We start from the raw sequence: 24,299 nt of genomic DNA, 5'->3' as shown, positions 1-24,299 counted from the left end.
GGGCAGGTAGGCAACCAGGCACAGCGCACTGAGGTGAAGTGTTGCTCCCCGCCATGCCACCAGCCTGTCAGGTAAGATATGTGCGCCTGTTACTGGGAATTATTGCTATTGTGTCAGTGGGCTGGCTTTGTCCTGCGAGATGAGGTGAGGAGTGACTCGGAGTGGCAAGGCTGGATGGATAAGTAGGCATTCTCGTGTGTGTGTGTTGTTGTTGATCAATAGTGTGACTTGGTATTATTGCAGTTTCAACCAATACATCACACATCACGATATACATTCTCATCGTCTACATCACACTTCTACGAGCATTTCTAACCCCATTTTACTCTATCGGAAATTAATGATAACTTCAGGACGTAATTTAAGTTAGGTTAGGTTAGATCAGGTCTACGAGCATTCCTAACCCCATTTTACGCTATCTATCAGAAATTAACAATAACTTCAGGACAGAATTTAGGTTTGGTTTCCCCACCCTAAAACCTTGCTTTCCCAGGAGGTCCCCTAGCTTGTCAGACATAAGGAATAAAGAAATATAAGATAGGGTATATTGGTTGAAACTACAAATTTACCCGTGACTTCATATATGTGACGTCAAATCAGCTTGGTGGAGGAGCTGGGAATGGAAGAGAGCAGGCGGGATGTGTACATTGCGAGAGTGCCGGGATTTACTGTATTAGTAACTAGAGGATCTGTGGGCTAGCTTTGTCCTGCGAGATGAGGTGAGGAGTGACTTGTAGTGGCAAGGTTGGCTGGATAAGTAGTGTTTGGAGGGAAGCCATGTGTTTATATTGGTGATCTGTGTTCATTCTCACCTGGTACTGTTGCCTGGTGAGCTTCCCCAACTAAGGTAGAAGCCACATTCCGTTATTGCGCCAGCCCCAAGCAATAAGTAAAAGGCACTGTCCTATTGTAGTAATCCCTATAGCTATCATCGTTTCCCGGTTCCCTCCTTGCAGCTCCTTCACTCAGCTGACGGGACATGGGAATGAAAATATGATAACCAAAACTAGCCTAACCCTGACTTTAACCTAATCTAACCTAACCTAGTTGAGGCGACACGCACTGCTGATACGTCTTCCTCAAAACTCTTCTGGCCAATAGCGTGGTTAGGTTAGGTTAAGTTAGGATTAGGTGGCAATACTGAAGAGAAGCGATCCCGTCACTGGGCCGTCAGCTGGTGCGATTTGTGGGATGTCAGCAGTCGTCAGACTTTAACCAGATATACACTTACCAGTCAAATGGAAGAACTCTCTCTCTCTCTCTCTCTCTCTCTCTCTCTCTCTCTCTCTCTCTCTCTCTCTCTCTCTCTCTCTTAACTAAGCTAACATAACTTAACCAAGTTGAAGCGACACGCACCGCTGATTCGTCTCCCTCAGAACCCTTCTGACCAATAGTGTGGTTAGGATATGCTAGGTAGGTTAGGTTAGTTTGGTTTTAGTTATCATACTTTCATTCCCAAGTCCTGTCAACTGAGTGGGAGAGCTACGAAGGGGGAGTCAGGAAGCGAGGAGAGTTGGAGAGACGACTTAATTAGGGCAGTGCCTAAGTAAATGACCATAAAGATAATGCTATAGTACTAGGCTGGAGAGTGCAACATGTGGTAGAAAATACACAGACAGGCAAAGACAGATGTCAGTTGAGTTGCAACTCCATTAACTCTGGTTAGCAGTACTACTGGAAAAAAGTATCACCAAGATGATTGGATAGATTTGCCTTAAAAGCAGTAACATTCTGAGAAGAGACTGCACCCTGTAGTGAGGAATTCCAAGTATTAATGCCTCATGTTAAATGATCTAATATCTAACTGAGAGTGAACAAAGAGAATTTTGTACTGATGCCCTCTCATGTCAGTAATAACTGAGCGATGACATGTGTGGTAAGGTTTTATCGAAGAATTTCAATATTCAATCTTATCATGATGAAGAGTCTGCCTTGGATGGAATGTAAATTAAAAATTTTAAGCATTCTTGGTAACTAAGATATTCCTTAGTACAGATAGTTTTAGTTCACCTCTGCACTCTGCAAGTCACCAAGATATCCTGTGTTCCAGAGTGATGAAGAATACTCTAATAATGGTCACATGTGAAAGATAAAGAGGGGTAACGTGAATGAAGCCTCATGATGAACTGTGGAATTCAAGATATTCTCTGCCACTCTGCTCACTTTGTGCACTAAAGAAGCTACATGTTGGTGGAACTTCAAAGAAACATCAACCATGATGCCCAAATTCATGGCAGCTTCTATGGTTTGTATTACCCTGCCATCAAGGAGGTAATGACCTGAGACACCCAGTAATGACCAATCCACCGGCTTCCTTTGGAGTCTTAATAATGCACACTTGTAGGAATTAATTTGAAGTCTCCAAGAGGTAGCCACTGGGTGTAAAGTGTTGATACCAACTTGATATGATGCCATTGCCCTCAACAGACCAGGCCCAGAGGTGGTGCTGGTGCCAACATAAGCTTAAGGTCGACAGCAAATATCTTAACAGCAGAGGTGATATTATGATTGATATAGTTAACAAATAAGAAAGAGGAAAGGGCCCAAACAGAACCCTGTGAGACTCCACTAAGAACCTCCCTTGAATGGCTATGTTGACTGTTAACCACCATACATATATGTACTTTTTAACCAGCAGTTAAAGCAGTTTATCTTTGATACCAAGACTGGATAGTTTATCTAAAAGAATAGAATGGCACACTGTGCCAAAAGCTTTTAAAAAGTCAAAATAATTAAATCAACATAGAGGCTTTGATCCAGCCAGGAAGTAACCTGGTGGTAGGTTACAACTAAATGGTCCTCAGTTGATCTGCCAGGCTTGAAGCTAGAGATGTACCGATGCATCGGTATCGGCCCATTTTTTTGGGTATTGGTATCAGTATCGCTATCGGCTTATTTTATGCCGATACTTCCGATACCTAAAAGGAATTAACTACTTAGTGATATATTCGATATAAGATATTGATGATACCAAATTAATATAATACGGCGTATTAAGTTTCCGTGGTGATTACCGTATGTCATAGAATACTGTTTTCTGTGGTAATAAGCCACAACCTAGAAATCTAGAATAAACTAAACTTTTTTCTATTTAATTGAAAAGATTAGGTGAAAGCTCATGTTTCTGAATTGGTCTACTAATGTGTAATGAATTAATATCAAAGGATGTCAGATTTAATTAAAGAGAAACATACACAACAAAATGAGTTTCTTTTGCTAATATTTTGTCTGTTTTACAATTTTAATAATTTTGAAAATATTTTTGATCGCCAAAATATCGTCAATAAAATTAATAATGAAAATGCACAAGACCAAATGGTCACTAAAGGAGTAAGAAGTAAGAATTTAAAATAACTGACAAGAATCAGAAGACTGAGAAGATATTCATTCCAATTACTGAGTAATTTACCTTTGCAAATGGCTTCAAAAAGCTTCTAGAATTGCTCCTATTTCACAAACATTCTCAGAAGGACTTACAGCATCCCCCAAAACAAAGCCTCCCATCTGATAACGCTCGCCGTCCACCAACTCATCCTGGTGTCCAGTGCAGTAATCACTATAAGTAGTAGTTTCGGTATCGGCCCAATTAGGTGGTATTGGTATCGGTATCGGCCAAAATTTTGGTATCGGTACATTTCTACTTGAAGCCATATTGATCTTCATTTAACAGATTATTTGACTGGGCTTAGTCATAGATAAATTTGACGAAAATGCATTCCATTGTCTTTACACGTGTGAAAGTTAAAGAAATGGGTTTGTACATCAAAGGGTTGTGACGTGAGCCTATCTTGAAGGTAGGCGATACCCAAGATTTTTTCCATTCGAGTTAAGATTTGCGGAAAAGGAGGAGTGGGTATGCCAGTTCAGACACAGGCTTTCAAAAGATGGGAGAGAATTGCATCCAGGCCCATTGCAGAGGAAGGGTTAAGTTTGGATATGCCATTGTAAAGGTGATCAAGAGAAAAGACTATGTCATCCACACAACCATTGAAAGTTTAGTGAGGAGACAGAGCCTGTGGGTGGTACAATGTGAACACTGAGGCAAAAGAGTTGGCAAATGTATTGGACATCACTTCTGAGTCTGTAATCATTTCACCATTTACACCCTAAGGGGCCAACACTAAGAGTGTCTGCCCTTTTTCACCTTATATATTAATGAAACCCTTTGGGTTTATTAGTAAGGAATCTTTTAGATGAAATTCATAGTCTGACTGACTTTTCAGTGTGAAATTACGATATTGGAAATTGGAATTATGAAAATCAGCCAACACACTGACTGGCAGAGCAGAGTTCCTACCATGAGTGGCACGGAGGGAGTTATACCTCGTCCAGAGATGACTTCTGTGCTGTTTCAGTATCTGGAAGGTATTTACAGGTCAGGGAGGAGAAGTGCTCTTATCTAAGATTTTCAGAGGGACATAGGCTTCAATTAGAGGGGTTAGAATCTGTTGGAAGTCAGCAAAACATGTCATTAACATTAAGATGAGCACACTCAAAGTCCCAATCAACAATTGACAAATGATCACTTGTCATGGCATAACTCTTGTGTGCCAAAGACAGAATGAAGTGGTATTGCAAGTTCTTAAATCTTGTAGAAAAAAGTAGTTAAAAGAGACAGGATTGTGACTATAGTTAGGAAATGTGGGCAACACAGAGTTCACCTACTCTGTCTTCCTCTGAAATCGAGACTAAATTAACTATATTTTCAGAAGGGACAAATGTAGACTTTCACATACTGAGTCAAGTCTAGAGTTATAAAACATTGGTAAAATTGAAGATCAATGGGTGGAAGATCCCTGCTTGGTGTGTCATTAGCCTATAGAATTGAGGGAAAGTTAAAGTCAGACAAAAGTTCAAAAGTCAGGCATTTTCATTATCAGTAAATGAAGAGAGATGATAAACAATTAGTACGTAGAAGTTTAAGTCTGAAAGAAGAATTAGTTGTGTGAATTAGGAATGAGTATTGAGTTTTGTAAAACATAGTTTGTTAGAGACATGTAAACCAACACTGTGTTTATAAACCAAACCCTCAACATCTTTTCTGACAAACACATAGTTGGGTAGGTCAACATATGATGAAGGAACACGGAAGTAACCAAGTTTCACTTATACCTAAAATGGATAAGTTGTGATCGGTCAAAAATGTATACAAATAATTCACCTTATTCCTCAAACAGTTAACATTAACATGTGCAATTAATAATGAAAAATAGTACAACAATGAGTTAAGTGTCCCTGAGGGAGTGTCTAGATGTCTAAAGGAATCTGAGTAGAAGGAGAGTCTGCTAGAGAGAAGTATCAGTTGGAAGGCGCATGTTGTCAGAGGCAGCACTATCTGTCGGAGCACTTCTTGTACGTCTAAGCTATAACTGTTTATATGTTTATATGTTAAGTCTTAATGGACATAAACTCTATCATATTGACTAGAACCCGTGAGTCTTAAGACTCCATCAAAAATTTTATTCTGTAATCATTTCTTTTAACGTTACCGTAGTACTGTACTTTCCTTTCACTTGGTTAATGCAAACAAGTTGCTAATTGTTAACAGCCTGTTAATGAAGTGGTTTGAGACATTTTTCAAAAGGTCATTTGCCTGCTGGGAAGAAATGTTAGAAGGACAGTGTAAAATGATAGATTTAACTCCTCTTGTGCCAGAACTTTCCAGACAACAAGGGCAGGATGTAAAACAGGTGGAAGTGACATGTCTGACCACCAAGGTGTTGTATTTGACACATAACACCTGAATGTATCCTGAACACTTGGTTACCTGAGGGCCGTGGTAGATTAGCTTTAGATTGGTTTAGTTCATTAATTTTCTTGGCAATTCATACATTGTGTAGACTATAATTTGAATAATTATTAGTGACAGATATCAAACACCAGGGTGAAGGTGTCAAGGTGAGAATGGTGATGCAGGATGTGGTCAGGTTAAGGTGTCAGGCGGTAACTGTTTGTTTATGGACACTAGAGCGCAGCATATCTGAGCAGGTGTTTTAGTTTGGTGTTATGAACTCCTGTCACTGCTTTCACTCTATGCAGAGATCCTGAAACAAGTCTACAAAATGAGCTGTGGCTGCCGAGAAGAGTGACTCACCAATGGCTAGCTGAGAGAGGAATGTTTCCGAGGTTTCTCACAAGCATTATATCATGGCGCTCTGTGGCCGTCCTGGCACTGACTGCAAGTCTGCTGCAGGTGAGTGCCTTGTGGCCTGTAACCTGAGCAAATGTTTGATAATCTCAATGTTCCCATCCACCTGATCAGTGTAATGTATGAACTAATTCTGAGTTGATGTTTCCAGATAACCAATATAGTCTTAACATGGCAGTTGAAGCAAAGACACCTGCTTTATGCACCCGAGGCTGCCGAGGTGGAGGAGACCAGCGGCCAGCTGGGCTCAAAGAGACACCACCATCACCATTCGGCCGACAGACGTGGACACTTCCACCTTGGCCCAAAGGTGAGGACAAGCAGTTTGTTCACTGTTGTGTTATATTAATATTATTTGCTGCTCTTTCTCTGGCTCTGTTTAGTTGTGGGGAAATTATATTTTTCTGCATACCTTTATTTTCATTGAAACTTTTGTTACATTTGATATGTGAAGTTCCAAAAGATGTGGAACTGGAGAACTACGAAGGGTAACGTGTTATTCTTGTTATCACTACGAAGGAGAATGTGCTATTCCTGTTACCACTTCCACCGCACCAGGTCTCAGATGATCACCAAGCAACACTGTCCCGCATTGCTCACTGGAGTGTGCTGGACGGTTCTGGGGAGTTCCGCGTGTCAGGTGGAGTGCTGCGTGGGACGGCACAGTCCATGGATTGGGTGGAGCAGGACGAGGCTAGGCATCATGACCTCACCCTGGTCACCCAGTGTTCCTTGTCAAGGCTTCACAAGCTTCCACCTCTTGCTGTGCATTGGCAGGTCAGTTGTCAGTTGGTGAGTCAGTGTTACAGTGTTCCCCTGAAGGATTGCATATAACTACTGTTTGCCGAGAGGAGAGTGCCTTGATGACTGTTAGTGGTGGTGGTGGAATACATAGCTCATGCACGGTTCTGTCTTCCAGGGCCCATTGTCCATTGCAGTGTTTGTTCTGAGTGGGGAGGTGCAAGCAGCTGTCCAGACATTCCACCTGCTTAGAAAGTGTTACCCGAGTGTGAAAGAAAACGTTACCTTCAGCCTGGTGTTTCCCCTCAACTCCCCCACCTCCCCTCACATCATCCCCACAGCAAACACCACTCCCTGCCACAAGATCTTCTCTCCCGTGCACCAAGACAACTACAGCTTTAATGGAGTGCAGTACCCCAACAACCTGCTGAGGAATGTTGCCCGGAAAGCAACCACCACCAGTCACATGATGGTGGTTGATGTTGACATAACTCCTAACTCAGGACTCCATAAATCCTTCTTGTCATTTGCAAAGAGAAAGGGTTTGTTTAAGAAGTTTAGTAAAGAAAAGACAGTGTGGGTGCTGCCAGCCTATGAAGTGAAAAACGATGCTGGTATCCCTGAAACTAAGGAGCAGCTGTTGACAATGAAGAAAAAAGGTTTGGCAAGACCTTTTTATCAAGAATTGTGCTTAAAGTGTCAGGTGTGTGATATGGTGATGCAATGTCATCATCATCATCATCATCATCATCATCATCATCATCATCACTCCATTTTTGTTCATGATGTGGAAACTAGTCTTAAACACATCTGACATTGATTAGTATTTGCAGTGCCACTGCACCAGACCAGACCCCCACATTCCACTAGAAATCATAACTAAATTAATGTAATGTCTATTGTAGCTTGTTCTCTTAAAAAAAAACTAATGGATTCTTTATGTATTTATTACTGTTACAAAGCACAGTGAAGCAATCATGTGTTTGTGTTGCAGAAATTCACAGACTACCCAGCTTGGGAAAAGGAAAAGGCTGGACGCTCAGGATTGTCGACAGCATACGAGGTACTCTGGCAGAGCACATATGAACCTTTCTATATTGCCAGCACCAAGATACCTCTCTACGATGAAAGGTTCAGGCAGTACGGCTTCAACAGGATCAGCCAAGTGAGTGTTACCTATCACTGTACTGTTAAGAGTCAGGGGGATGAGTAGTGCATTGTTCTTATCAGGAATTCAAATGGAAGGTGGAAGTGTTTATAGTTCATGATTGACTGAAAGAAGCATTTGAGTCCAAGAAAAGTAAAATATAGCTTTGTCAGTGTTAAGATTATTTTGTCTTTTAGATGGGATAAATGAGAGGGTTCAAGATTTGTATTTGCCTGTGCACTGGGCTAAGATCTAGGTTTTATATCTAACACTTCCTGGTGTGCTGCATTGTCTGTCTCTCTTGCAGTACAGGTTTGAATCATCCTAACACACTCTACTGTGCTAGATCAGCTCTCTCTCCTCCAGGACATTCTTCATTTCACTTTCTCACTTGTTAGTTGATCCAGATGAGATGCTACACACATTCCTTAGATAACCTACCTCCACTCCAGGGTTGTCTTGGGCACCTGTGTAAGCTGGTGTGGAGAGTGACTTCCTTGCAATAAGTTCATTATAGCTTTACTTGTGGTACATCTGGATGTTGGTCATGGTTCTGGAACACAGATTTTGAAACTCAAAAATGTGTTTCTTACATAATTGGCTCAAATTCTTATCTGGACTTGCTGTAATCAAAGATGTCCCAGTCTGTCTACCAGCCCTCGTCCTCAGGTGGCTGGCTTCATCATGGCTGCTCATAACAGACACTTAATATGTTGTAATAGGCATTGACTGATTAATTGACTCAGTCACAAATTAAATTTATGTTGTCTAACATAACTTAATGGAATGATTTAAAGCATTTTCTGTTCCTTGTTAAGGTATTCTATGATCTGTAAGCTTACTTCTCTATCTACCATGTGTAGATAACTAGGCAGTGTTGAGGAAGGTGACTCAGGGTGGTGTGTCATGCACAGGTGTGTGAGCTGCATGTGGCGGGCTTCAGGTTCCTGGTGTTGGATTCTGCATTTGTGATCCATGAAGGATTCAAAACAGTGGACAGCTTCCACACCACAAAGGATGCAGAGCAAGAAAAGAACAACATCCTCTTTCGTCATTTTAAAGCTGAGTTGAAGATAAAATACCCAGAATCGTCTCGAAGTGTCACTGAGGTTTATTTGGGTCACATCCACACAGACGCTGCCCTCCTGCTGTGTGACCTCTGGGTGTTTAACAGCGGCAGTTTTTAAGTCATTGCATATGCCTATGTTTTCTTACATAAGGTACTGTGCAAAATTCATCCCAATCTCATTAAGCTGAGGAATTTTGGTATTAAACAAATTACATAAAGGTGTTCAAAGCCGAAACCCCTGAGGCTTGACATTAAGGAGAGTTTTGCAGGGTGACATTGATTGATGCCTATCAAATATTGTAGTTTACACATTATCAGGATGAGCATATCACATTCCTCAGACTTTTAGCTTTAATTCTAATGAATTTTATAAAAAGCTTTAATTTGATTTATGCATTGTATAAAATACATACTGTATTTCTATTTATTTTGGTCACAATCTTATTATATTTAAAAATACAGTGGAATCTCACCATTTGTACTCAAGTCATTCCCGGAGGCTGTTCAAATTGCAATTTGTGCAAAATATAAGAAATAATGTACACCTCATCTCAAGTGTCATACCTGCTGGGTTTCTTCATTAGGGACAACATTACACTCGAGGATCACTAAACTCACGGTATTGGAAATTCTGTAAAAATGCTTATTCATTCCAGCAACCAAATGGATTAGGATGGTGGTAATATGAGGTATCTGAATCATAAAGGTCAGTAGCCATTTGGTCAGCGGCAGCAGCGGTCGGGGAGTGATGTACTGAGGGAGGGAGGGAGGGAGGGAGTGAGTGAGTGTGGGTGGGTGGGTGGTGGTGAGTGGTGAGTGCACTCCATACACACATACTTTGTCTCTGTGGCAGCACAGTACTGAGGGACAACTTTCCTCTAATATCACATGGCAGCCAAGTGGAGAGTGGTAGTAATTTGAGGTATCTGAATCATAAAGGTCAGTAGATGAGATGGAAGGTTCAACCAACAGCAACGGCACGGAAGTGAGTGAGGGTGGGAGGGAGGGTGGGAGAGAGGTGTGAGAGTGTCAAGGTGATAATCATCCAACTGCTTAGTTATTTTGCAAATTATTATTTCAGAATTGTTGTCACCAGAAAGTTGTTTTTTCATTCATCTAAATTTAAGAAAAATTTTTCTTTGTTCCATTGTAGGTGACCTGTTCACTGCAAGGATGGTCACTCTTTTGCCACATGGGCCCCTTTTATTGTCTTTATTTTTCAACAATATGGTTGGTTTCTTCATACCATACTTGGTTGCAAGATCAGAGATATAAGTTCTACTTTCAAACCATAAGTTTTATTTATTTATTTATTTTTATTTATTTATTCTATTTTATTTTATTTTATTTATTTTTATTCCATTCAATTATCATTCTCACTGCTTTCCCATTAGGCTTTTTTGATGCATGGTGGCTGCACAATTTTCAATAAAATAACAAAGAATAGCAATAAAACATAAAGCTTGCACGGATGATGCTTAGTGCAAGGAAACCAGCACAAGGCTGACCTGAAGTGACAGCGTGGCACAGCCAGTACCAAGCTGATGCTGTCCAAAGTGCAGGGCAAACTTAGTTGTTAGTTGAATTTTGTGTGAACAAATTGAATGACAAGTTAAGTGAACAGTGAGGTGGATGAATGGTGAGGTTACACTGTAACTAGATCTTTATTCTTAAAGCATTCTACAGGATGGCTAGTACTATGTTAGTTTTTTTCTATATTTATACAAATGGTTCATTGAAAATTAGATGATATCTTGTTAGTAATAAATTATTTAATACCGAAGTACATTTTAGTATTAATCATATGTATCGCCTCCAGGGCTCACAGTTTGGCATCCTCAGTAGTAGTAGGTCTTCAACACTTTCCATCCTCCATTTCATCTGCAGCATTTCCTAAACACACTTTGTGCACTATTCATCACTCCTGGCAACACTCTCCAACACACAGATCACTGCTTTGCTTGATGGTCAGATGCACACACTCATCATAGGAGACACTGTCATCCCCATCAAATACAATGTAAAATGAAAATTAGCAAATCTAAACAAGGAAGCAGTCTAACATCAACCCTTTCCCGGCAGAGGATCTTTATATAGACATTTTAAAAGTGGAATTTTCTGTCAGATCGTCTATATGTAGACATTTGTTCTGATTTTACTGCACAAAGTTGTAATATGATATATATATATATATATATATATATATATATATATATATATATATATATATATATATATATATATATATATATATATATATATATATACTGTTCTTTACATGTAACAAAATTCATGAAATGAATCATGATTTCAGAACTGAATTACTCAAGGCACTAGCCAACATTGACTCCCAAGGCTGCTCATTGCTTGTGCTTCTGGATGTACTATGCATGCAACCTAACATTGGGAATTTTTGTATTTCTTAAATTTCTTTTATGTAAAAAAGAAAGATCTGTACCACACAGTAGCAGTGTTGCTTAAAAATGAACAGGTACAAAACGAGTACGTAAAAGATATGAAGAAAAGGGAATAAATTACATCCAGGTCACAAGTCCTGGATGTGAGTACCTCCAAACTTTCATATAAATATATTGACTTACATTATCACCAATCAAACACAAATAACAGTTGTATATAGATGACATTGTTTGTTCAGTTTTGCGGCAAAGTCTATATATATCTATCTATCTCTATCTATCTGGAATGGCCATTTGTGGGGAAACTATATATAGATGTGCAAATGGAAGTTGGAAGGGTCTTATATATATATATATATATATATATATATATATATATATATATATATATATATATATATATATATATATAATATTTTTATTTGATATATATATATATATATATATATATATATATATATATATATATATATATATATATATATATATTTTATTTGATATATATATATATATATATATATATATATATATATATATATATATATATATATATATATATATATATATATATATATATATATATATATATATATATTTTATTTGATATATATATATATATATATATATATATATATATATATATATATATATATATATATAATATTTTTATTTGATATATATATATATATATATATATATATATATATATATATATATATATATATATATAATATTTTATTTGATATATATATATATATATATATATATATATATATATATATATATATATATATATATATATATATATATATATATAATATTTTATTTGATATATATATATATATATATATATATATATATATATATATATATATATATATATATATATATATATATATATATATATATATATATATATATATATATATATATATAATATTTTATTTGATAGTACACTCATCTGCCCTGCTGCTGGGAAGGGGTTATAGAGGGGCACAACACGCTTACCAAAAGACTTTTTATTTCTAAGCTGTGATGTGTTTCATTCATGAGTCACTCCTGAGCTCTGTGGCAGATGTCATGGAGAGGCAGTTTTCCTCAGAAAGACAGGTGAGGCGGGTGGCAGTGGCACATCTGAATGGGTGGAGGTCAGTGGAAGGCAACAGGATGAGCAGCTCAATTATGATGTTCTAGGCAGCCAGCTATGAAGGGGATGGAGGTGACCTGTGAAAGCAAGGACATAGTAGTAGGAAGTGCCATACAGATTTTCATGTTTCTGCACTACAAACTGAACTGATCAAAGAAGACACATTAAGGTGCTCTCTCCGCCTCCTTAGCCACATACTGTACTCAATAGTATTTAATGATTACATATGTCATGGGTGAGAGAAGTGTGGCTTTTCTGTTCCCCAAAGGTGGCCAGTGATCAGGTGAGCATTGTTTACATGCTTTGGTGGACCAGCTGTCGGGAGGCAGAGGCACAATGGGAGGCACAGCAGTGGCAGGTGAGCAAAGCACTTACTAGTAACAACAATAACGAGGCAAGAAGTCTACACATCCCAAAACAAGACTTCATTTGTTCCTCAAGGATGCCAGAAAGTTAGTAACTACCTGTGACTCTTAATTATGGATAGAAAAATCAATATTAACCATTAAGTGTCTGTCTTTAGCTTTATTGCTTTTCTTCTTCCCCTCTTACCTCTTTTCTTTCCTCTTCTCCTCTACTCATTCCTCTATTCCTCTCCTTTCATCTGAGTTCCTCTCCTTCCTATTACTCATTTTCTCCTTCCTTTTCCTGCTTACCTCATCTGTCTCATTTCTTCACTATATGGTTTGTTTATTGAATTGGAAATGTTTACCACCACCACCACCATATAACCACGTAAAATAAGACCCATTAGTTGCAGCAGTAATGGTGGTGGTGATGGTGATGGTGGTTAAGGGGGGGCGTCGGGCTTAGAGACCAAAAAAATATGAAAAATAATGTTTTTCGTGGAAAAAAAGTGTGGTAGGTATACACGTTAGCTATTACTTCATGAAATTTTATGGTGAAACGCACATTGGTTTCCATTTAAATGCCATTTAAAGGTTTGTTTACATTAGTAGAATCCTTTTTTTTTTTCTCAATAACTACGAAAAAAAGGCAAAAATCTTAAGTTTTTTTGGTGGCCATGATACGGCAACACTGAAAGTCTATGGGTGACGTCAACCAAGGCACCAGCGAGACTCAGTAGAGGGAAAGCTATCAGAGAAAGAGGTTGTTGCTGCGTCTGTTGCTATCCGTCCTTCACTCTACTAAACAAAACGTAATTTAGTTACTGCATCCTGTAGAGGAAGGATGCCTGGAATATGAGTATGGAAGCTCAAAGAATAAAAAGAGCATGTTGAACCTGACACCTCAAATGCTCCAGTACACATCCTCACATCACCCACCACCACCCTCACCACTGCTACACCACAGCCCACCACATCTCATGCAGAACAAAGACAAGGAAATGAAGAAGAAAAGGCCTCATTTCTCACAATTAGAGAAGCTCTTCTACAAAATATTGAGAAAGGAAAGAGATGTGGAAAATGACAACGAAATTGTCATGCTGATGAAAAAGAGGCTGAAAAATCTTCTTTCTTCTTGTTATTCATGCCCAGATCCTGCCTTTGACTACAGTTTGGAGCTTGATGTATACGAGAACACCATAACTCTGCACTGCACAACATGCAACTTCAAGAACACATCACAACCAGAAAAAGTGAGAGCTGGACGTCAGAAGAAAAGCATCTTCAGGACCAACATATCATTGACAGGAGGGACTAGGAGCCTCATATACATCTAATTGTATTATGAGATTGTAAATAATAAAATAAAACATATAGTAAACCTGAATAAACTTCCTAGTGTGTTATAACAGGGTCGAGATCGATCGCTGAACTTTATCGGCCCATATCTCAAAACTTCAGTCATTCCCTTTCTAAAATCTTTTTTAACCCTTATATTCCGGCGATCTTATATGAACGATTGCATCAGTGCGTCCGTAGCGACGGCGATCGTTCCCATAATCAAGAATTTTCACGCCTCATGTTTGAGCTCCATGCGCGGTTTCTTGAGTCAGATGGCGAGTGGAAGTATCTGGCTTCTTTTTCCACCTAGGCCCGGTTTACACCAACGTCTTAACGTCTTCCTTCTCCATTGTTTTTGTCCGTTTTCCCGTGTTTATGACATCACAGGAGAAGCGGCGGATGGGATGGCCTCCGCTAGTCTGCTTGTAAACACAGCATCAAAATCAAGATTAAGGACAACACGGCGTGGTCAGCGATGCGAAAGGAAGAGGAAGATGTTTTAGCCATTTCGGTATTCATGGCTGCACAAGAAGAGGAAAATTGGGACAGAAGGAGGAGAAGGTTGTGGTCACGACGTCTTCTCCTAGAGAGGCCTTTGCGTGGAGAAAAGGCAGTATTGATGGCTTTTGAAAAGAGGGCTGACCCAGGTTCATTCTATGCAGCCTATAGAATGACGCCAGACTCCTTCGATGACCTTGTGGGATTTCTCGAGCCTCACCTCGAGAAAGAACACACTAACTACAGGGAGCCTATCGGTGTAGCAGAGTGCTGGTGGAAGACTGGAATCACGTGGCTGGCGGCTGCTGTTGTTGTTGTTGTCACAGACAATGTTGCTTCTTCTCCATTCACAGGCATTTTCTCCGCATAATTTTAAATTGTCCTTTACAAATTTGCACACATATACATGTACAACATATTATATATCAATTACAATATTTCTGATTGTCATTAATGTGTTTCATCCAAATTATTATAGCACTTTAATTCTTAGAAAACAGCGGATGCAACACTGCACAAGGAGAGATGGATTCAAGTTAACTTATCCGCTAAATGGATTCCGCTGGAACGGAAGCGGAAAAAAGTGACCATTCCCCAGTTCATAGACAAGCGGAAGCGTATGACATCACACTTGCCATGGAAGACGGAAGACGTTAAACCTTGGTGTGAACTGGGCCTTAGTGTTGCCACTACCTCCATATATTTAGGGGTAACTAAGCTATTCTCCCATTCTGAAGGCGACACTTGGCAACCCCAGCAACCCGCCGTGTCAAAAGCAGCCTGATAAGAGCGAATGGACGTCTCAGTTCATAACTCACTATGGAACGAGACAGATGATTTTTATTTAGCAGTGCTTCTGAGCCTGACTACAGTGACAGTGATTATGAGGAAGAAACTGAAGAAAGCGAAGACAGCAGTAGTGAAGACTCGGAAAACGATTCAGAGGATCCACCTGTTTTCTCAGAACAGAGAGAAGACAGAGATAGTGGTGATGGAGAACAGACTCCAAACATCGTATTGAGAACCCAGAGTGGCTCACGGAGACACAGGCGTGCCTCGTATTCTGTGTGTGTGTGTGTGTGTGTGTAATTCACCTCAGTTGCCTGCTGGTCACCCAGCCAGTCTTCCCCATTACGGAGCGAGCTCAGAGCTCATAGACCGATCTTCGGGTAGGACTGAGACCACATTAACACACAACACACACCAGGAAAGCGAGGCCACAACCCCTCGAGTTACATCCCGTACCTATTTACTGCTAGGTGAACAGGGGCCACACATTAAGAGGCTTGCCCATTTGCCTCGCCGCTTACCGGGACTCGAACCCGGGCCTCTCGATTGTGAGTCGAGCGTGCTAACCACTACACTACGCGGTGTGTGTGTGTGTGTGAGAGAGAGAGAGAGAATGATACCTGCATGTTATTTGCTTGAAACTTGATATGAAAAGGGGTGAAAGAATACAGTAAAAGCTCAATTAGTCGTACCCTAAATACTCGGATTTTGTACATACCTGGACAAATTTGGCCAATTTTTTTTTTTTTTTTTTATATATATATATATATATATATATATATATATATATATATATATATAAAATTCATAAAATAAAGGGAATTTATACGTAAATGTTAAGTAGAACATCTTGTTTTCACTTAAAACACGTTAGAAAAAACAAAACAAACTATAGGAAACGTAAAACAGCCAAAATAATTTTTTTAAATAGTTTTTTTTATGGCGGGAACCGTAAAAAAAGACGCCACAACTCGCTCTCGAGTTCGGACTGGTTTGTTTACATCCTGTCATCCACTCGCCGCCATAACACTCACTGGCTCCTGCAATCTCTACTGGAATTCATCTCAGAAAGTGATGATAATAGGGAAAGCACCCAATATAAGAAAGCAGGGTTAGAAAGAAAACAAGTGCAGTATGGGAGATCGGAAAAACTTGAGGAAGCTGTAATCACGATTTAGGTACAGACAAGGTTAGAGCATTCCAACATTGTTGGAACCGCCAGCTGATTGTGACATTACGCACAGTGCGGGTCGCTTGTGTTTTGGTGGTGTGGTGTCCACAGGGGGGTTAGGTTTTGGTTAGTTATTTCTATACTTTATGGGATCATACTATGCAATTTTATTAGTATGGGAAGAGCGAAGGCTTGTGCTGTTCGTGGTTGTGTACCTGCCAAGAATAACAAGTTAAAATACTACACATTCCCCACAAATAAGATCTTGGCAAGGAAATGGGTTGAGAAATGTTCTCGCCACAACAATATTAATGTGAAATATGTCGCGATTTGTCAGAACCACTTTAGTTCAGCACAGATTCGCAGAAATCTAAAGAATGAACTTTTAAATTTACTGGTTCCATCGAACTGGAGCCATAGGCTACCAGGTAATGAAACGGCGATCCACAATTTTAAGTCGCGCAGTGATCAGTGTTTATATTCATGACGTCATGCCCAATACCCTTTTCTAAACCCTTAGCCCGTACAGCGTCAGCAGATCTGAGACTTTGTGATTTTGCCAGTGCTGGCCACATCATGGATTTTTTTTTTTTTTTTTTGCTAAACCAGTCTTAAATGATGTGAAACAAATGAAAATGACTGTCATTCCTCCTAGAACTGACTGGAAGTGGTATTAATTTGTGCGAGATGTTTTTGCGCTAAGGTTACCGACTTGGCAAAGCCTTATGTGACTAGTTTATTCGCTTTCTCATTTCTCACCAGTCGATCCCCGAGTTGGACACATGCATAATATCATTCCTGAGTTGAAAGAAAAACAACATGTCATGTTTTGCTGTTTGGGAGTGTTTGTGGCTAAAAATAGACACGAGATATCGCGAGGGAGTGTTGTCTTTCGTGGTGCAAATATTTTCCGAGTAATATGTACTTGTTTTTTCCTTATAATAAAGCGATTGGAAAATTCTTATTTATGTCATACAAAGTTTTCACTACCACAATATAACAGTTACCAAAAACAACTGAAATGGTAAGAAAAAGTAATGGAAATTACGCTGCGTTCATATTAGCGGAGTTGAGGCGTCAGTTTCCCGCTACACCGAGCTAAAGGCAGCAGAAACTGCTAAAGTTCAGATATGTAATAAATAAATACAGGAAGCATTCATGTTAGCAGGGACGAGGAGGCAGCATGAGCAATGTTTACAGTGCATGATGGCAGTATAATGGTAGGTTTCGAGGACGCAATACCTCCAAAAACACGAGGAAGCTCGCCGACGTATCTCATACGTCTCTGACGCCCGGTTCGCTCAGAGTAGCCGACGTATCTCGAGAATACGTCTCTGACACCCGGTTCGCTCAGAGTAGCCGACGTATCTCGTACGTCTCTGACGCTGTACGGGTTAATGCTAGCCCAATGAGTTTAAGACCCAAGTGTGCTAACCTTGTCCGCATCTAAATCGTGGCTGTAATGAAGTGGCATCAGCAACAGGTGGGCGTTGGGTTTGCTGTTCGAGGGATTAAGATTAAGAATGCTGCAAATAGGTTAAGTACACTCTCTACTGCAACTAATTGCAGTAGAGGGTGTAAAATGAATAACAGTGAAGTAAGGTACAAAAATAAAAAAAAAAGGGTAAAAATGGGTCATTATCGCTCATAGTCGGACAAATACCTTACTTGGACTGGTTTTCCCCCCATAAGGTCTGACTAATTGAGCTTTTACTGTACTCTCTCTCTCTCTCTCTCTCTCTCTCTCTCTCTCTCTCTCTCATTGGAAGTGTACAATTTCTCTTCCAAGATGAGAGAGAGAGAGAGTGTGTGTGTGTGTGTGTGTGTGTTTGCATGGTGTCATCGCTCACTGAGCTGTTTCTGCTTGACAGATCACACAGCGGGTGGAGGAGGAATCCTTGATAAGGCAAAAACTAAACTTTCAGAGGTCACATCGAGCTAGAAAGTACATCATTGTATTCAGAATAACAAAGAGAAAATAATTATTAGTATTCAAACAGTCTTCTGACAATTTCTAGGTTTACCATTTTTACCTGTCATGGGATATTGGAAAATAGTTTAATCACCGGAACATAAGGGTTAAAGCCAATTTTACCTTGATTTCAATGAAACAAAAACTAAAAAGGAGAAGAATACTTCTATCAATTCACGTTGCTATTGTTTATATATGTGACCTGAAATTTTGTATTAATATTTTTTTGTCAAAAAAAGTAAAAAAAAAAAGATTTTGAAAAAAATTCATAAAACACTCCACACACTGGGAAAGTGAGGCCACAACCCTTCGAGTTACATCCCGTACCTATTTACTGCTAAATGAACAGGGGCCATACATTAAGAGGCTTGCCCATTTGCCTCGCCTCACCGCGCCGGGACTTGAACCCAGCCCTCTCGATTGTGAGTCGAGCGTGCTAACCACTACACTACGCGGTGTGTGTGTGTGTGTGTGTGTAATTCACTGTTTGATCTGCTGCAGTCTCTGACGAGACAGCCAGACGTTACCCTAATGAACGAGCTCAGAGCTCATTATTTCCGATCTTGGGATAGGTCTGAGACCAGGCACACACCACACACAGGGACAACAAGGTCACAACTCCTCGATTTACATCCCATACCTACTCACTGCTAGGTGAATGGGCTACACATGAAAGGAGACACACCCAAATATCTCCATCCGGCCAGGGAATCGAACTCCGGTCATCTGGCTTGTGAAGCCAGCGCTCTAACCACTGAGCTACCGGACCGTGTGTGTGTGTGTTACTTACTTGTTCCTTGGGGTGTTTGTTCAAGGCTCCGCTCCACTGCAAGACAGTGCTCAGCAGAGCCTCCCTCAAAAGCAACTAGCATCTATAATTGTCTGATTTCCATGCCGTTAAAATCATAAACTTTCTTGAACAAATATGTCTTCAATTTCTTTTTGAAGATATCGATCCTGGCACAACCTTTGATATCACTCGGCAGTTTATTGTAAATCCTTGGTGCGCATCTTGCAAATGCTCGGCATCCCATGTCAAGGTTATATCTTGGCTCATGTAGTCTGTATGGGTCTGCATTGTGTCTCAGCTCCATTGTAGTGTCATGGTGGAATGTTTCCAGTAAGTTCCTCAAGTACTCAGGTTTTCCAGACTGTAATGCCTGATGAGTCATAACACTAATCTTGTACTCAATTCGTGCTTTAATTGGCAGCCAATGCAGATCTATCAATACAGGTGTTATCCTCTCACGAGGAGAGACGCCTGTAATCAGTCTGGCAGCTCTGTTCATGACAAGCTGTAAGTCTTTTAAGAGATACTTAGGCAGTCCATAATACAGAGAATTGCAGTAATCCAGTTTGCTTATCACATGATTATGAACCAGCATCTTCGTAGTTTTCTCATCCAAGTATTTTCTGACAAAACCTATATTTTTCAGATGGTATCTTGCCGTCTTAACCACCTGCCGTATTTGATCTTTCATAGATAAATGACAGTCCAATAATACTCCCAGATCCTTCACTGTATCACGAACACCCAAACTGTTACCATCAATATATAATGTGGACATATCAATCCTCTTTAAGTCCTTATTCTTACCCACTATCAAACATTCAGTCTTGTTTTGATTAAGTTTCAACTGCTTGGATTCCATCCATCTACCAACATCATCCATAATAAGTTTTATCTTTCCTTCAACATTATCTACATTGTTCAAGGTCATGTAAAACTGTGTGTCATCAGCAAACAGTTTGAAGTCAATGTCATGTTTTCTTAGTATGTGTGATAGTTCAATAGTATATATACAGAACAGAATAGGACCTAAAACACTGCCTTGGGGTACTCCTCTTTCTAAAATCTTCTTGTCTGAGAAAGATTTACCAATTTGAACACAGTATTGCCTGTTTGCAAGATAACTTTCTAAATATGTTAGTGCATCTCCATCAATACCGACAGACCTGCAATCTAAAAGAAGCAATCTGTGAACAACTGTGTCAAATGCTGCACTTAAGTCCAGTAAAATTAGCAAACCACATTTTCCTTCATCCATCAGGATTATCAGATCATTGATAACTGAGCATAAAGCTGTCTCAGTCGAATAAAGTTTTCTATAAGCCGACTGATTATCCGGTAAAGCCTGCACTACTTTCAAATGGTCGAGTAATTGGTTTAATACAGCACTTTCAATAATCTTCGATAAAAAGGTCAAATTAGATACAGGTCTAAAGGAACTCAAGCACTGCGTATCCATTTTACCCTTTACAATGGGCTTTATCAATGCCATTTTTCAGAGACAGGAAAGGTATTGTTCATGAAGCTACTGTTTATAATCAGTTTTAAAATTTCCAGAATTTCACAGAACTTCTCACTCTGAATAATATCACTAATAGGTAATGGGTCATTATCGCAGTAGGTTATATTAACTTTATGTACAATCTCCTTTACTTCATCCACACTTACTTGCTTAAAGGAGAGTAGCTTAGCCCGAGGCGTTGGCATACTCGGGTATTTCAAGCTCCTCATTTCTAAAGCTCTCCACAATCGACTTTATCTTTTGATCAAAGAAGTCAAGGAACATATTTGCCAGCACAGTGTCATTAAACCCCCTCAGGCAACTTATTTATTCTCCTGTTACCTGTCAAATTATCCACTATCTTATATAATCTACTAATGTTAGACCGTGACTCTAATGACTTCTGTCTATAGTACTGACACTTTCTCCTCTGTACAAGTTTGTTTAGCCTGTTTCTCATGTCCATATATTCCCTTCTTGCCTCTTCTGTTCGTAGTCTACGCCACCTTTTTCTTTCTTCCTTTTTTCTTTCTTAGCTATGGAAATTTCAGTCTTAAACCAAGGTGCATGATCCCTTATCTTAATATCCTTTTCATGAAGTGGACACATTTCATTGTGTTCTTTTTTCATGTTGCCATTATATAATTCAGACAAAACAAGATTCAAATTTCTCAACTGCTACTCTTCCATGAGTACACACATCAGCCTTTCTTAACTGAATGGCCTGTGACACTTCAGCTATCAGCCGCTCAGGGTCAAAATAATTTTTCCTACGAAACACTAATGGCTTAGTGTACGTAGTTTCTTTTTTACAAGATATTTGAAAAGTAACCATCCTGTGCACTGGTGAAATCCTGCAGATTTCACCAACATTTACTTCTCGAACAAGATTATGATCTGAGTCACAGAAGACCAAGTCAATTACATGTCCACCAGCAGATGTTGCTTTTTCTACTTTATTGTCAAAATTAAAGGATTTCATCATATCTTGAAACCCCCTCACTATATAGTTTTCTTGTTCATCCATTCTCATATTAAAATCTCCACAAATAAAAATATTAACGCTCACCATATCCAGCAGTTCCAAGTATTTCCTGAAATCGTCAATAAACGACCGGGCACTTAGGCTTGGAGGTCTATAGACCACTATAAACATAGATTTTCTACCACCAAGCACACAACTTGCATATGTTCAAAGCTCTCCCATTTTTCTGACTTATCCACCCTAATTTTATTGCATGTTCTAGAAAGTAAAAGACCAACACCACCACCTCTTCCTTCTTTCCTTGGTATGTGCACAAATGTATGAGTGTCAGGGGTCATTTCTTTAATTTTTGCAGTATCATATTCACTCAGCCATGTTTCAGTCAAAGCAAGAATATCCAGATTCTCATCATTAATTAAAGTTCTGATATCTATTGTCTTGTTTCCAACTGACTGAACATTTAATAAACCACATTTGAACATAGAGCTCACAGCATTAGTAGCCATGATCTGTAATATTTCTGATCCTATCAATCTCACTTTCCAACACAACACAACAACTATTATTCGCCGAGTGGTCAGTATTCTGTTTCTTAAACCTCACACAGTTTATGCATTTCTTCTCTGTAGATGTGCAATCCTTGGACTTGTGGTTGCCTGCACATTTAAAGCAAACGGGATGCTCACCATTTTTCTTGGCATTGCAGTTTGCCTCTGTATGACCATACTTTTGACAATGGTAACAGATAAGTGCATGATACCTGTCGCGAACCTGGTAAACTCCCCACTCAAGCTTAATTCTGTCCTGATGCTGATGTAACAGCTGTCTTATCATTAGATCCCATTTCATGATGTAATGAACTGTGTCCCCTGCTGCTGGTTTGCAAAAAATATTCTCAATCTTTGACTTGATATCAGGAACTGCTTGAAGGTAGTCATTTCTCACAATGATTGTATCAATGATACTTTCCTTAGTCTCTTCCTTATGGACTTTACATAGCATTATCTTGGGTTTAATTTTCTGAACAGATTTAGTTGTTAACTTTTCAACATTCTCCAGTTTCTGGGCTGCCTCATTTCTCAGCCTCTCATTGGCAAAATTCATCACTATTTTTTTGCCATCATTAGCAAACTTTGTATCATTAATTTGCATTCCATCCAAAGCATGAGAAACTTTATTCTTTAGATTTGCTTCAGAATCCTGAGTTACCTCTACAACAAGCAGGTTCTTTTTCATCCTCCTCTTCCTCTTCACGTCCTGCCAAGGCGTGGAATGTTCCAAGTCAGCAGAATTCAGCGACCCAGTAACTCACGCCAAGCCTTCTGTTGCCTCATCGACCTTGATACTTATCTCTTCCATTCTTGCCATCTTATTATCAACTATTTCCATCATCTTGTCAGCTTTAGCAGTAATGCTCTTCAAATCAGACTTAAATTCCTCAACATCATTGATGAATTTCTTCAGAGACAACACCTCAATGAAGTAAACATCGCACAGATACCTCACGTTGCAAATATTTTCAGATTTAATCTCTGCCAAATTCACACATTTCATATGAGCCCACCGGTTACACAGACAACACTTAATGAACTTTGCTGGGTCTCCAGAATCAGAGCTACACTTATAACAGGACGAAGGTAATAATGCTGAAATGGCATATTTCTCCACCATCTTGGAGTCTTCCACTCCTTTTCACTTATTTTCTATCTGGCGACAACACTTTCCATAAATGTTCCTGTTTTTTTCCCTCACAGGACATTCATACACCACTGTGCTCACTGAGAAGTCAGTGAGATCCTTTTTTTCATGCAATAATATGCATGAAAAAGCAGAGCACCACTACAGAACTAGTAAGTATATGTGTGTGTGTGTGTGTGTGTGTGTGTGTGTGTGTGTGTGTGTGTGTATTTACCTATTTGTATTTACCTATTTGTGTATTACAGGGCCCGAGCTAAGCTCTCTGTGTCCTGTCTCCTTGTCCATTCCTGTCATATCTCTCTTTCATCTGATTGACACACACCGCATCAACGACATGACTGCTCAGTTTATTCCACTTATCAATGCTACGATGCGGGAAACTGTATTTTCTCACGTCATTTAGACAGATGTCCTTTATTAGCTTTTTCCATGTCCTCGGAGATAATTACTTGTGGTCACCTTTATCAACTCTCTATCCAGTATGTCAATCTTGTTCACCAATTTATACATAGTTATCATGTCTCCTCTTGTTCTTCTC

At 39.3% G+C, this 24,299-nt stretch overlaps 1 protein-coding gene across 5 annotated transcripts in view; it reads left to right on the top strand.

Moving 5' to 3' along the window:
- The window catches only part of LOC123506132 (beta-1,4-glucuronyltransferase 1-like), a 24,806-nt gene extending 906 nt beyond the window's left edge, over nt 1-23,900 (top strand). The window contains exons 2-9 of one of the 5 annotated variants that reach the window (XM_045258027.1): nt 1-71; nt 4,224-4,375; nt 6,040-6,193; nt 6,300-6,458; nt 6,707-6,925; nt 7,068-7,592; nt 7,884-8,054; nt 8,951-10,891. The exon at nt 1-71 is cut by the window's left edge and continues 56 nt beyond it. In XM_045258027.1, the coding sequence (XP_045113962.1) occupies nt 54-71; nt 4,224-4,375; nt 6,040-6,193; nt 6,300-6,458; nt 6,707-6,925; nt 7,068-7,592; nt 7,884-8,054; nt 8,951-9,223 (1,671 nt within the window). In that variant the 5' untranslated portion in view covers nt 1-53 and the 3' untranslated portion in view covers nt 9,224-10,891. Of the gene's footprint in view, nt 72-4,223; nt 4,376-6,039; nt 6,194-6,299; nt 6,459-6,706; nt 6,926-7,067; nt 7,593-7,883; nt 8,055-8,950; nt 10,892-23,817 lie in introns of those variants that run through there. The other 4 variants (XR_006675357.1, XR_006675356.1, XM_045258025.1 and 1 more) reach the window with 4 other exon arrangements.
- Nucleotides 23,901-24,299: the final 399 nt, after the last annotated feature.

This window comes from Portunus trituberculatus, chromosome 19 (assembly GCF_017591435.1).
Source record: "Portunus trituberculatus isolate SZX2019 chromosome 19, ASM1759143v1, whole genome shotgun sequence".
NCBI lineage: Eukaryota > Metazoa > Arthropoda > Malacostraca > Decapoda > Portunidae > Portunus > Portunus trituberculatus.
Note: the sequence above shows the minus strand (reverse complement) of the source record. Positions and strands in the feature narration are given on the sequence as shown.